The 12,863-nt window shown below is 42.3% G+C and overlaps 1 protein-coding gene across 3 annotated transcripts in view; it reads right to left on the bottom strand.

Moving 5' to 3' along the window:
* The window catches only part of mapk12a (mitogen-activated protein kinase 12a), a 122,118-nt gene extending 120,174 nt beyond the window's left edge, over window positions 1–1,944 (bottom strand). For 2 of the 3 annotated variants that reach the window (XM_073066411.1, XM_073066410.1), the window contains exons 1-2: window positions 1,550–1,944; window positions 1,129–1,258 (exon numbers count right to left, since the gene is read on the bottom strand). In XM_073066411.1, the coding sequence (XP_072922512.1) occupies window positions 1,129–1,258; window positions 1,550–1,662 (243 nt within the window). In that variant the 5' untranslated portion in view covers window positions 1,663–1,944. The remainder of the gene's footprint in view (window positions 1–1,128; window positions 1,259–1,549) is intronic. The other variant, XM_073066412.1, reaches the window with a different exon arrangement.
* Window positions 1,945–12,863: the final 10,919 nt, after the last annotated feature.

Below are 12,863 nucleotides of genomic sequence, written 5' to 3' on the forward strand. Positions count from 1 at the left end.
GGCACCCACCACCCAGTCCCCTCTCTCATCTGGCTGCTGTCCATCATAGAGGGCACCCACCATCCAGTCCCCTCTCTCATCTGGCTGCTGTCCATCATAGAGGGCACCCACCATCCAGTCCCCTCTCTCATCTGGCTGCTGCCATCAGGAAGAAGGTATAGGAGCTTACTGGTTAGCACAACACTTTGCAGTACAGGCGACCAGGGTTTCTTCCCACAGTTCAAAGGTGTACCAGTTGGTGGGTTAATTGGTCATGTAAATTGTCCTGTGATTAGGCTAGGGTTAAATCGGGGAATTACTGGGCAGTGCGACTCAAACTGCTGGAAAGGCCTTTATATAGGAATATAAGTAAGAGAGTAAATTAATAAATAGACAGATAAATAAAATAAATAAATAAATAAATAAATAAATAAAGATAAATGGTGCACAGGAGCCTCAGGTCCCACATCACCAGCTTCAGGGATCGTTATTACCCTACAGCCTGAACTAGAGTGGATAACTTCACTCACTCCAGCATCGAACTGATCCCACAAGCTTTGGATTCACAGGGCTCCACAACTCAGGTCCTCGGCAATATTTGTTTTGTTTATTTTTGATTTCGCACTTTGCCACATTGGTCGTCTGCCAGCCTCCCTTTATCGCCCGCAAAGGCCAGCCCGTCGCAGACTTGGTGACAAACTTGGGCAATGCATTTAATTTGAACTTTGAAATGGAGGCGGCAGAGGATGAAGTTGAGGGTTGATTTTGAATGAAAAAGGCGGGCTGAGCACCCTCAGTGATTTTTCTAATGACGGCCGCCTCTCTGCTGCTCCAAGCCAAGGCTCCATACACGGGACAGGCACAACCATCCACGAAAGCGAAAGCAAGAGTGGGAAGCGAAACCTCCAGAAACCAGGATTAGTAAAGGCGTTCGTTTCCGATCGAGAGAATGACCGCGTAGTGACACTCCCTGATTAACACAAAAACACCCTGAAATCTCTGGCCCAAAAATCTATTCTAAAGAAATCTTTGGCCCAAAAAATCAATTCTAAAGAAATCTGTGGCCCAAAAATCTACTCTAAAGGGCTGCAATCTCTGGGAGTTTGGATTTTTTTTTTCTCTCTGGGAGGGGGAAAACAATTCACTCACGTTCTCGTGTTTCATGTGCTTCAGAAGCCGCAGTTCCCGATAAGCCCGTTTGGCGAAGAGCTCGGACTGAAAGGGCCGGTACAATTTCTTGATGGCCACCTTGCCTCCGGTTCGCTTGTCAATGGCTGAGCTGTTGGCCAGAATCACAGTGGGCAGAAGATAAATCTCAACGTTCCCTGCATCAGAACTTGGAGCGGTGGAACAGGAGACAAAGATAAACGCTGGGTTTCCTGAAAACCCGGAAGCGTGTAAACCCGCTTACAGGTTGCAAATATCCCTCATCACTAGCAACTTTTAACGTGCTGAGCCAGCATCCGCGTTTCGTTTATTTAAACTCTCGGAAGGAGCGGACCTGCCAGTAACAAGTTTTAACCATATCTAATCCTAGGCAAAAGATCGGGACATAGCGAAACTGACTTACCAAACTGTGCCATACGCTCCCGAGCCCACAGGGTTCAGCTCTGTATATCGGTCCAACACTTCCCACACCGTCTTGTTTATCTCCTGCTGGGTGAATCCTTTCCTCGTCGCCATCGCATCAAACTTCGGGTCTCACGCCGATGTCCCAAAACCAGAAACACCAAGGCTGGAGGTTTCTGCACAGTAAGTTCCAGACGCTGAACTCTCCTCCGCCATTCACTTCAAGGCTGATCTGAATGTATTGAATGGGCTGCCTTCATTGACTATGAATGAACGCAGCTCGACCTGGTATACCCCTGGGGCACCGTCCTTTGTTCGGAATGCAACTGCTCCCTCGCGTACTCGCACAGTGACATGCAATTGCTTCCTTAAAAAAAATCTTTGAACTTTTTAAAATCACGTGGCTGATCAATATTAGCAGTGAGGAGGTGTTTCAATAGGTTTGTGTAAACATCAGCAGCTGGATCGCAGGCTGCCCTCTAATGGAAATGGCCCGTCACTACAAGCCAGCGACAAAAAAATAAAAGGTGTTGCGTTTAATAAGTTCGAGATTCCCTTTTCACGGTTCCTTCATTCTCCACCGCATATGTTCCCAGGATGAAGCTTTCCTTTCCAGGTGTCCTCCTCCTTCAAGGAAACCGGTTTTCTCTTCCTCCACCATTGATGCAGCCCTCACGAGCATCCGCGCTCACCCCATCTTCCCGCCGCCTCAATAGAGTTCCTCTTGTCCTCACCTACCAGCCCATCAGCCCCCGCATCCAACACAACTTTCTCCGCAACCTCCGCCATCTCTGACGAGATCCTGCCATCAAACATATTTCTGCCTCCACCCCCTACACAATTCCCACAGGGATCGCTCCCTCCGCGATTCCCTTCTCCATTCGTCCCTTCCCTCCAATCTCCTTCCCAGCACTTATCCCCGCAAGCGTCCGAAGTACCACACCTGCCCTCAGTTCCACTAGTCAACACCACTAAACATTTACAAATCAACTAAAATAACAAGTAGACGAATTGTATTTAAACTATAGGGTCTCAATAATACTTATGAAATATTGCCCTTGAACGGAAAATCCTACAAAAAGTGGATACGGCCCAGTCCATCATGGGTAAAGCCCTCCCCACCACTGAGCACATCTACATGAAACATCACAGGAAAGCATCATCCATCATCAGGGACCCCCACCACCGAGATCATGCTCTCTTCTCACTGCTGCCATCAGGAAGTCGGTACAGGAGCCTCAGCACTCACACCGCCATATTCAGGAACCATCAACCATTACCCGGCACTTGTTGGTGACCCGGGAGTGGTGGGAGAACGGTGCCGAAACATTAATGCATTTTTTACAGAAGTGCCAATTATTTAACTTCTCTAAATTTTTGGGTCTGTTATTTCCATTCATGGTTTGGATTTTTCAGGAGTTCTTGGAAATTTTGTGAAGGCTGAAAGACATAAGGGATTGCCATCTCAAAAAAAAATTTAATGTCCAGCGTTTTCTAGCTTCAGGGATTTGAGCAAGAAAATCCCCATTGAAACTATGTTACGAGGTCCCATTAAGTAATTTCCCATTCACCAGTTGTTAAAGTATCTATCCTGACCACACCAGTTGTGTTGGTATTGCAACATGACTAAGCATCATAAAACACCAATTAGTTACAAAAAAAAAAGTCACAATGCCATCACCTGAAAACAGATGTAAAAATACCCAGTCTAATCAGGTTTAAGATGACATTTGGAAGCAACTTGAGTCTATTGCAGTCTTGCAAAAGACTGGTGCACATTAATCTGTTTGGAAATGACCTGAAACATCTCTGGAATTAGTGGGTGTTCTGTGCTGTTGAAGCACCAACAAGAATGAGGCAACCACATCAGATACATTGACAATTTGTCAGTGGAAAATTACTCAACCAGACCTCAGATCTCAGTTTCAATGGGGATTTTTATCCGTCAACATAGATCATAGAACAGTACAGCATGGGAACAGGCCATTCAGCCCACAATGTAGTACACCCGAATGATGATCCTTCCTACCTACACTATTTTTAAATCCTTCCATCTAGCTTACATCCACGTGCCTATCCAAACATCTCTTAAAAGCCTCTAATGTATTTGCCTCTGCCACCATACCAGGCAGTGCATTCCAGGCATTCCCCACTCCCTGAGTACAAAACCTACATTTCTTACCCCTTTGAATCCACCCACTTTCACCTTCAATGCCCATTAGTATTAGACATTTCAACCCTGGGAAACAGATACTCTCTGTCCACTCTCATGATCTTATAAACCTCTGCCAGATCTCCCCTCAGCCGCCAGCGCAGCAGAGAAGACAACCCAAGTTTATCCAGCCTCTCGTGATATTGCCAGTCATCAGGTTAGGTTGCAACTTTATAAGTTCTGGTTAGGCTAAATCTGGAGTATTTTTCACTCTAGGAAAGATGTTGAGGCTTTGGCAATGGTGAAAAAGAGGTTTAGAACAGTTTCATAAAGTTGTAACATAACCTTATGACTTTTGACCTCAGTGCCTCAACTAATAAAAGCAAGCGTTCCATAAGTCTTCCCAACTACATTATCGACCTGGCTAGCCACTTTCAAGGAGCTTTAAATTTGGATCCCAAGATCTCTCTGCTCAGCAACATTGCTAAGTATCTTGCCCTCTAACAGTGTACTGTCTCTCTTGCATTTGCCCTATCAAGGTGCAACACCTCACATTTATCTGGGTTAAACTCCATCTGCCATTTCTCTGCCCATATCTGCAACTGATCTATATTGCGCAGTGATCTTTGACAACCTTCTACACTATCCACAACCCTCTGAAGTCCTGAGATAAATCAATACATATATAATCCAGGTTCCTTAAGGTTGTTGTAGCTAGGAGTGGTAGTGGGGATAAGCTCCCACTACCTATTAAATGCTCCCAATCCGTGTGTGTCTCAAATAGCCTCTGACAACCAGGTCCAGCTCCTGGCCTTCACATGTGGCTTAGTTGCTAAGCCCGACAGAACCATTTCTACTGACAGGAGAAGGGGCAAAGATAGATTATGGCGGCTTAAAACCAGTTGCTTCAGGCAGATGAGGCTTGTCAGTCGTGGAAGCAATGAGAAAAGGACGTGACCTGGATGATGGCAGTCCTTAATGACGGATGCAACACCTTTTGAAGGTGGAGGTGTTTTGGAAGTCGAAGATCTTTGCAGCAGACACACTGAGAGTCCATTCACCAATGGTGGAGCACAAGGAGTTTTGATTCCAAGGTGAAAAATTTCAGGATCAGACTTCAAATTTTAGAGTACTATTATGGCGCTTCAGAAATGCTGCTGTAGTTGAGGAGGACTATGGTAATGCACTGATCATATTGTTGGGCTAGTATTCAGAGAACAGCAGCATTGATCCAGTGACTTGAATTTGAAACCACCACAGCACATGGGGATTTTAAATTCAAGTTAGTCACTTGGGAGTTAACAGAAAAAATACGCTAGTATTAGTATTGACAAGCATGAAACTATCCGATCTCTGTAAAACTCATGAGGTTCACTAATACCCTTTAGAGGAGGAAATCTGACATCTTTACTGCGTCAGAACATTGTTGACTTTTTTCTGCTTCCTCGGTTCACGGGCAATTAGCAGTGAATGGTAAGGGTTGGAATACCGTGATCATAAACATTTAAAAATAATTTTCAACTTTTGAATGCATTACAAAGTCACTTAAATTTGTAATGCATTGAAGGAAACAGCAGTTGTCTGTTTATTAGCTTTAACTGCACTATGTATTTAATTTTACAAGCACATAAAAAACCAAGGGCAGGAAAATTACCAGTTGGCTTATCAAACGTAATTTCTCCAGAGTCATGTGCTTCGCTCTTCCATTTCCCTGTCAGATAACATTCAGGGAGAGGGATCAATGCTGGAGGAAAATTATCCTTGATCCGATCAAATTAAAATAAACACAAGGGAATTTCCTTTTGAACTCTGTTACAATTAAGGAGGTTCCTTCGAAGCAGTTTGATTTTTCAGTAGTCATTTTGTACATAGTCATCTAGTTCAATTTGAAACGTTGGCATTGTATTTCACCCACTGCACTTGTTGGCAGATTGATTCCTGGGTTAACCCTTTGAAACGGGTACTTATGGACATCTATACTCCGCTTACATAATATATACTCAAGTTCCATAAGCCAGTTTTAATAATCCACCCATGTAAGCAGATCTTATTCTTATATAATTATTTAAAGATCAAGTGTATTTCTTTTAAGTCATTTCAGAATGAAACTCCGTTCTCTGAGAACAGTTTATTAATTTAGTTATTTAATAATAATAACATTATTTATAGAGCAATTTTCATTCAGATGATTTAGTTCCAGGTGCTTTACAATGGAATTCAAGTTCAAAGTTCAAACCAAAGTTCAAAGTAAATTTATTATCAAGTACGTATATATCACCATATACAACCCTGAGAGCCATTTCTTTGTGGGCATACTGGACAAATCTATAGAAGAGAAACCAAAACAGTATCAATGAAAAACAGCTTGACGAGAGCATTCAGTCAGAGTGCGGAAGACAACAATTTGCAAATGCAAGTATAAATAATAGCAATAAATATCGAGAACATGGGATGAAATGTCCTTGAAAGTGAGTCCGTTGGTTGTGGGGCCATTTCAATGATGGGGTAAATAAAGTTATTCCCTTTTGTTCAAGAGCCTGATGGATGAGAGGTAGTGACTGCTCTTTAGTCCTCAGGCTTGCAAGAAACCACAGCGTTTCATGGAGATGTGCTCAGCGGTTGGGAGGGCTTTATCCATGATGGACTGGGCCGTATCCATGACATTTTGTAGGACTTTTCGTTCAACTACAAATATGAAAAAAAATTAAATTAATATTTTTAAAAACATGAAATTTTTTAAAAAGATGTTAGTTAAAAGCAAGGTTCTATGAGTATGCTCGCAAGACAATGAATCTCATGGTTGTATTTGGTGACATATATGTACTTAGATAATAAATTTACTTTGAACTTTAAATAAATAGGTTTTGAGTTGATGTTTAGAAGTGTCAGCTGAGTCTGGATCTCTTATAGATTTAAGTATTGAATTCCACAGTTTAGCAGCTTTGGCCCTTGTACAGGGCCTCAATCATCCAGCATATAAGGATATTCAAGCTGGAGGAAACATCTAAAGGAAAGGCGATCAAGGTTTTCTACAAAGGCATTATTGGTCTTGTGGCTCATTTTGATACTAGTTTGTGGTTTAGGCCTTTAAGGATATCCAGATCCCAATTCCATTTGGTGATTTTGGGTAGACAATATTACAATGTCTGTATCTGGTAGCTGTTGCCTCTACACACATGCGTATATCCTGGTTCAGCAAAGACCAGGGAGCTGATTATTGACTTCAGGAGGAGGAAACCAGAGGTCCATGAGACAGTCCTCATCAGAGGATCAGAGGTGGAGAGGGCCAGCATCATTAAATTCCTTGGGGTTATCATTTCGGAGGACCCGTCCTAGGCCCAGGACAACTACAAAGAAAATTACAAGGACAATTACATGGCAGCACCTCTACTTCCTTAGGAGTTCACGAAGATTCAGCATGACATCTAAAGCTGTGACAAATTTCTATAGCTGTGTGGTGGAGAGTGTATTGACTGGCTGCATCACAGCCTGGTATGGAAACACCAATGCCCTTGAACAGAATACCCCACAAAAAGTGGTGGATATGGCCCAGTCCATCACAGGTAAAGCCGTCTCCACCACTGAGCACATCTGTATGTAGTATTGTTGCAGGAAAACAGCATCATCTTCAGGGACCCCACCACCCAGGGCATGCTCTCTTCTTGCTGCTAGCATCAGGAAGAAGGTACAGGAGTCTCAGAACCCACAGTACCAGGTTCAAGAACAATTACTACCTCCCAACCATCAGGCTCTTGAACCAGAGCAGATAACTTCACTCACCCCATCATTGAAAGGGTTCCCACAGCCAATGGTTTCACTTTCAAGGTCTCTTCATCTAATGTCCTCAATATTTATTGTTTATTTATTTATTGTTATTATTTATTTCTTTTTGTATTTTCACAGTTGTCTTTTGCTCACTGGTTGAACTCCCAAGATGGGTGCAGTCTCCCATTGAATCCGCAAACACGAGGAAATATGCAGATGCTGGAAATTCAAACAACACACACAAAATGCTGGTGGAACGTAGCAGACCAGGCAGCATCTATAGGAAGAAGTACAGTCGGCGTTTCAGACCGAGACCCTTCATCAGGACTAACGTTAGTCCTCTCAGCCCGAAATGTCGACTGTACTTCTCCCTATAGATGCTGCCTGGCCTGCTGTGTTCCACCAGCATTTTGTGTGTGTTGCTTTCATTGAATCTGTTTTGGCTATTATTCTATTATGGATTTATTGAGTATGCCCACTAGAAAATGAACCTCAGTGTTGTATATGGTGACAGATATGTACTTTGATAATAAATTTACTTTGAACTTTGAACTATATTCAAATATGAAGTGTGAGACAATTTCCCCTTATTTGAATCAACCTGTATATTTACAGGAGATATTTCCCTGAACCCTTCATGCAGGTCACTGAGAGTGAAGGAGGACACCCTTCTATGATGTTCTGTGCTTGACCATTGCTAATTTGATAATAACTCCCTGCTGTTTCCCCTAGGAATCGACCACCACAGTGAGGCCAGACAGAATTTTGCAAACAGAGTGGATTACAGGCCTGGGGCATCCGAACAGCAGAAAGACAAGTCTGTGAACTGGTCACAGCGAGGCACCCTGAATCTGACTGAGTTGACAGAAGACCTGGAGAAAATCAGTGAATAGCACTTTTGCCTTAAGCGATGAAGAACTCTGCAGTGAGATGTAAGGAGTTTGCATGTTCTCCCTTTGACCGCATGGGTTTCTTCTGAATGCTTCATTTTCATGGCACTTTCCAAAGATGTACCCCACTCCCAGGGAAAATCACATGTCACAGAGGTCAGAATTGAACCTGGGTCACATAAGCCGTGAGACAGCAGGACTAACCGCTGCCCCACTCTGATAAAAACTTCTTGACTTGAAAATTGTTTCTCTTTCAGTCTCCACTTGCATTCAGTGTACTTACTGAAACTGCACATACGTTTCTCAGTTTGGCAGCTGTGCACAGCCAGTTGAAAGCATTTTAGTGATAAAGTTCTCAGTTGTGGTGCTACACAAATACTAATCTTAAGGTTTGATCAGCACAGTTTGTGGATTGGACTCATTTCTAGAGGACTCTGCGGTTCATGTTACATGTTTCTGGTTTCTGGTTACTCCTTTTTAATTACTATTTTGCACGATTTTGTTCGGGGCGGACTGGCTCTGTGGCCTGAAGTCAACAAACAACACAGCGCTAAATTGAACTGATCATTCCAAAACTGTTGCAAGGAGTCTGCAGTTTGATCTTTAACATTCTGTGCGTTATTTGCCCATTTTTTGCCGTTTGCACAATTTGTTCTTTTTTTCTGCCCATTGGGTGTTTGATGTTTTCTTTGAACAAGTTCCATGGTGTTCCTTTGTTTCGTGGCTGTTGGTGGGAAGACGAATCTCAGAGTTGTATACTGTACACACACCTTGATAATAAATGTACTTTTGAATCTTTAAATCTCTATAGTCCTGCCCTTGTCACTGGATGGACAACCACTGCCACATTAAACTCCTGGAAAAGCTCTCATTTACCTGCACATTTCCTTGATTCCAAATGGGACGTCATTTAGTATCACCTGTCACATCAACCATAAATAGCAGATCTCAATTTAGTATTTCACATGCTAACTTTTAACTTCACCAGACAATTGTGTTAATTGCGACCTCTTCTAGGGAGGGGCGGTTGCAATATTTTGTCCTATAGATTTTGGTTTATTCCAGGATGAAGTAGACCCACTTCTACAATCCTTGTTGGTAGTGTACCTGGGAGAATGGCATATTCTTGGTCTCTTTGAATTGGAGTTATTCAGGGCAGATACACTTCAGTCCTAAAAGTCCCAGCTACCCCTTGTGAATAAAGTTACCTCCAGAACCAATGGGTTATCTTTTCATTGCCTTCAGACACTGCCTGCTGTAATGGGCTGGGCTGGTTAAACCCAAACCAATTTGAGCATCCAGGAGATGAGGTAATGAGGTAATAAGCATACAAGCACAGCAAAGTAACTTAATCCTAATTTATTATCTTAAAATAGAAAGCACAAATAAATCACACAAAATATTACATAGTAAGTCGCAAAGATTTCCACAAAGGTTTCAGGGCTCATGATTTTAGTCACCGCTTGATTGTTGCTATTGTCAGGGGAACTTTGAATTCTGACTCACTTGTGAAATGCCCCTGGGTCCCAGGCACTGATCGCGATTCCCGATCTAGGTGAAGTCCAATGAACCAGGGAAGGTACCCCACCTCAATAAATATGAGTTCCACAAGCATAGAGAGACACACAGAGATAGACAAACTTTTTAATCTTTTGTTCTCGTGCCATTAACTCAGCCTGCTCATTCAAGCAGCTCATGTTCATTAACACAGTATTCAGCATATCCTTACAAATCAATTAGAAACCTTAATGTGACTCCTTATCCGTCAGTCCACCAGTCTTTTGCATTTTAATGTTCCTTTAGTTACAAAAGAACATTAATATTACATATAAGTGATAGGCCTGAGAGCAAAAGAAAAACCCATCAAGCTGGTTTGACAGACACTAAGAAAGAATCCATCAGCCTAGCTCTCAAAATGACCAACAGACATTTAGTCATTAACAGACATCCTCATGTTAATGGTGCCTGAGACTAAGAAAGAATCCAGTTGCTATCAACAAACATTAGACATTAACAGACCTACAATGTTTACCTTGTAGAGATGCTCTACATGTTGTGAGCTCACAAAGAGTTAAATTGTCATTTTGAACTGTTCAGATATTCAATCAACGTATTACAAAATTTAATATACCATCTGCCATCTTGATTACCGTAACTTTTTGGAATTCCACACATGCTTGCATTTGGACTTCTGACCAATTAATTCCAAGTAGAAATAATTATGATGCAATATTTTCAAACTGTTTATTTCTACTTGGAATTTCAAGACCCTGTTGGACATTGGTAATGTAAAATACTGCAAGTCCAGTTCACTGATTTATTGGTGAGACTGATGGTGCGGGAGCTGCGTGGCCTTGGTTGTAGTGAGGACTAGGCCTCATGCCATGAGCTTGCCTGTTGCAGCAGTCCAGAAAGGGAGACATTAGGGGCAGTGTGACTTGGCATTCATGCTGGATAGGGGACTAGCCCCCCCTCCTGTCAGTGCTGCCCTCTAGTGTTCATTCAGTAGAAGACAAGCTGCATGCCTACATTCATCTGTGAAACTGCTGAGAACCGCTTGTTCTTGCCCACAACACCATCAACTTACAGGACGTCACTCAGAAACTTGGGCTACATGTATTTTTTAAGTGACTATATTTTCTGCTATCTTATATGTGCTATATGTACCTTATGCTGTGTATGACTGTTGGTACTGTGTTTTGTACCTTGGCCCTGGAGTAGCGTTGTTTCATTTGGGTGTATTCATGCATAGTTGAAAGACAATTAAACTTGAACTTAAACTATCCTCTCTTTGTGATTTACAAACTTGCCTGCCATATTTTGATTCTGACATTTTCCAAACTGCTATGCCATGAACATATGATATTAACACCCCTGTCTGCTCACACACCCTAAATGTCTGCAGCAATTAAAACCTGGCACAAAAGGTTGCAAGATGAAAATGAAACAACAAGGAGGTTGGATTAGAACAGATTTTCAACTCTCATCATTGGCAAGAACACAACTACAAAGTATAAGGTGGCAGAAAAAATGTGATTGATCTGCCATTCTATAAGATCATTGCTTCTCTGATCTTTTAGCTCGACTTCATTGTCCTGACTAGTCCCATAGTTCTTGATTCTTATCTGACCAATGAACCTCTCCCATGGGTGTCCATTACAGGTGCTATTTCTTTGTCTGAAATTTAGAGCCACCTTATCCAACTGGTGAAATACTGCACCTTAAATTTAATGCTCACATTGAGAGGTCGCGTGATGGATTTCAGCTCATTGCGACAAGAAAATGTCTCTATGTGATGGATAGTCACTGTCCAGAGCAAGGAGCTTTTCTTTTTACCAAGCTCAGCTTTCTAAACACAGCAGCTGACATTTCTAAAGACCAAAATGTTGACTTTGATATGTTAAACTTCCAACTCATACTCATTGTTTAGCTTCTTATTGTAAACTGGAGCCAGTCTTCATTTCTTAATATAACTGGCAAGCAGAGATTGCTTTGAATTTGAAAAGGCAGCTTTGGAAACAAACACTGTTTCTAGCACAGACTTGCTGGCTCCATAGCACCTGGGATTATTGCTCAAGAGGTGTAATGTAAGGCCATAGGTTATTTAATTTGACTTACTTCAAACTAGAAAACCTGGCTGAGTTGTTTAGTTCAAGAGAGTTTGCAGACCAGATTAATGTTCTCACTTAGCACATCAAATAGCAGATGTGTGCTCAGGGAGACAGCTTCACAGCATTAACTGTAGGTACCTCAGGTTTCTGTCTACAGTAGCTTTTAGACCACGTGTTAAAAGGTGTCTGAAAAATATCCTTCCATTCCTGCTCAAGATCTCCATCCCTCCATTCCCAACACATGATCTAGATCATTCCATTCTCTGGACAAGATCTACATCTCTCTATTCCCTGTACATGCTCTACATCTCTCCATCCCCAGCACATGATCTACATCCTTCTATTCCCTAGATATGATCTACATCCCTCCATTCCCTGCACATGATCTACATTCCTTCATTCCCAGCACCCAATCTACATCTATTTCCTGCACATGACCTTCATCCTTCCATTCCCTGTTCATGATCTCCATCTCTCCATTCCCAGCACATGATCTCCATCTCTCCATTTCCTGCACATGATCTGCATTCCTCAATTTCCTGGACAAGATCTACATCTCTCCATTTCCAGCACATGATCTACATCCTTCTATTCCCTGGATATGATCTACATCCCTCAATTCCCTGCACACGATCTACTGTCTCACTATTCCCTGCACGTGATCTTCATCCCTTCATTTCCAGCACATGATGTCCATCTCTCCATTCCCTGCTCATGATCTGATACCCTTCTGGTATTCGAAATTTCTACTCTGGGATATGATTCTGGTTTTCTGTTCTGTCTCAATCTCTCATAATTTATAAACTTCTGGCAGGTCTCCACTCAGCCTCTGAAGTTGAAGAGAAAACAGCCCAAGTCTGCTTCACCTCACCTTATAGCTAATACCTTCCAATCCAG

Source organism: Hemitrygon akajei, chromosome 14, assembly GCF_048418815.1.
Source record: "Hemitrygon akajei chromosome 14, sHemAka1.3, whole genome shotgun sequence".
NCBI classification, from domain to species: Eukaryota; Metazoa; Chordata; class Chondrichthyes; order Myliobatiformes; family Dasyatidae; genus Hemitrygon; species Hemitrygon akajei.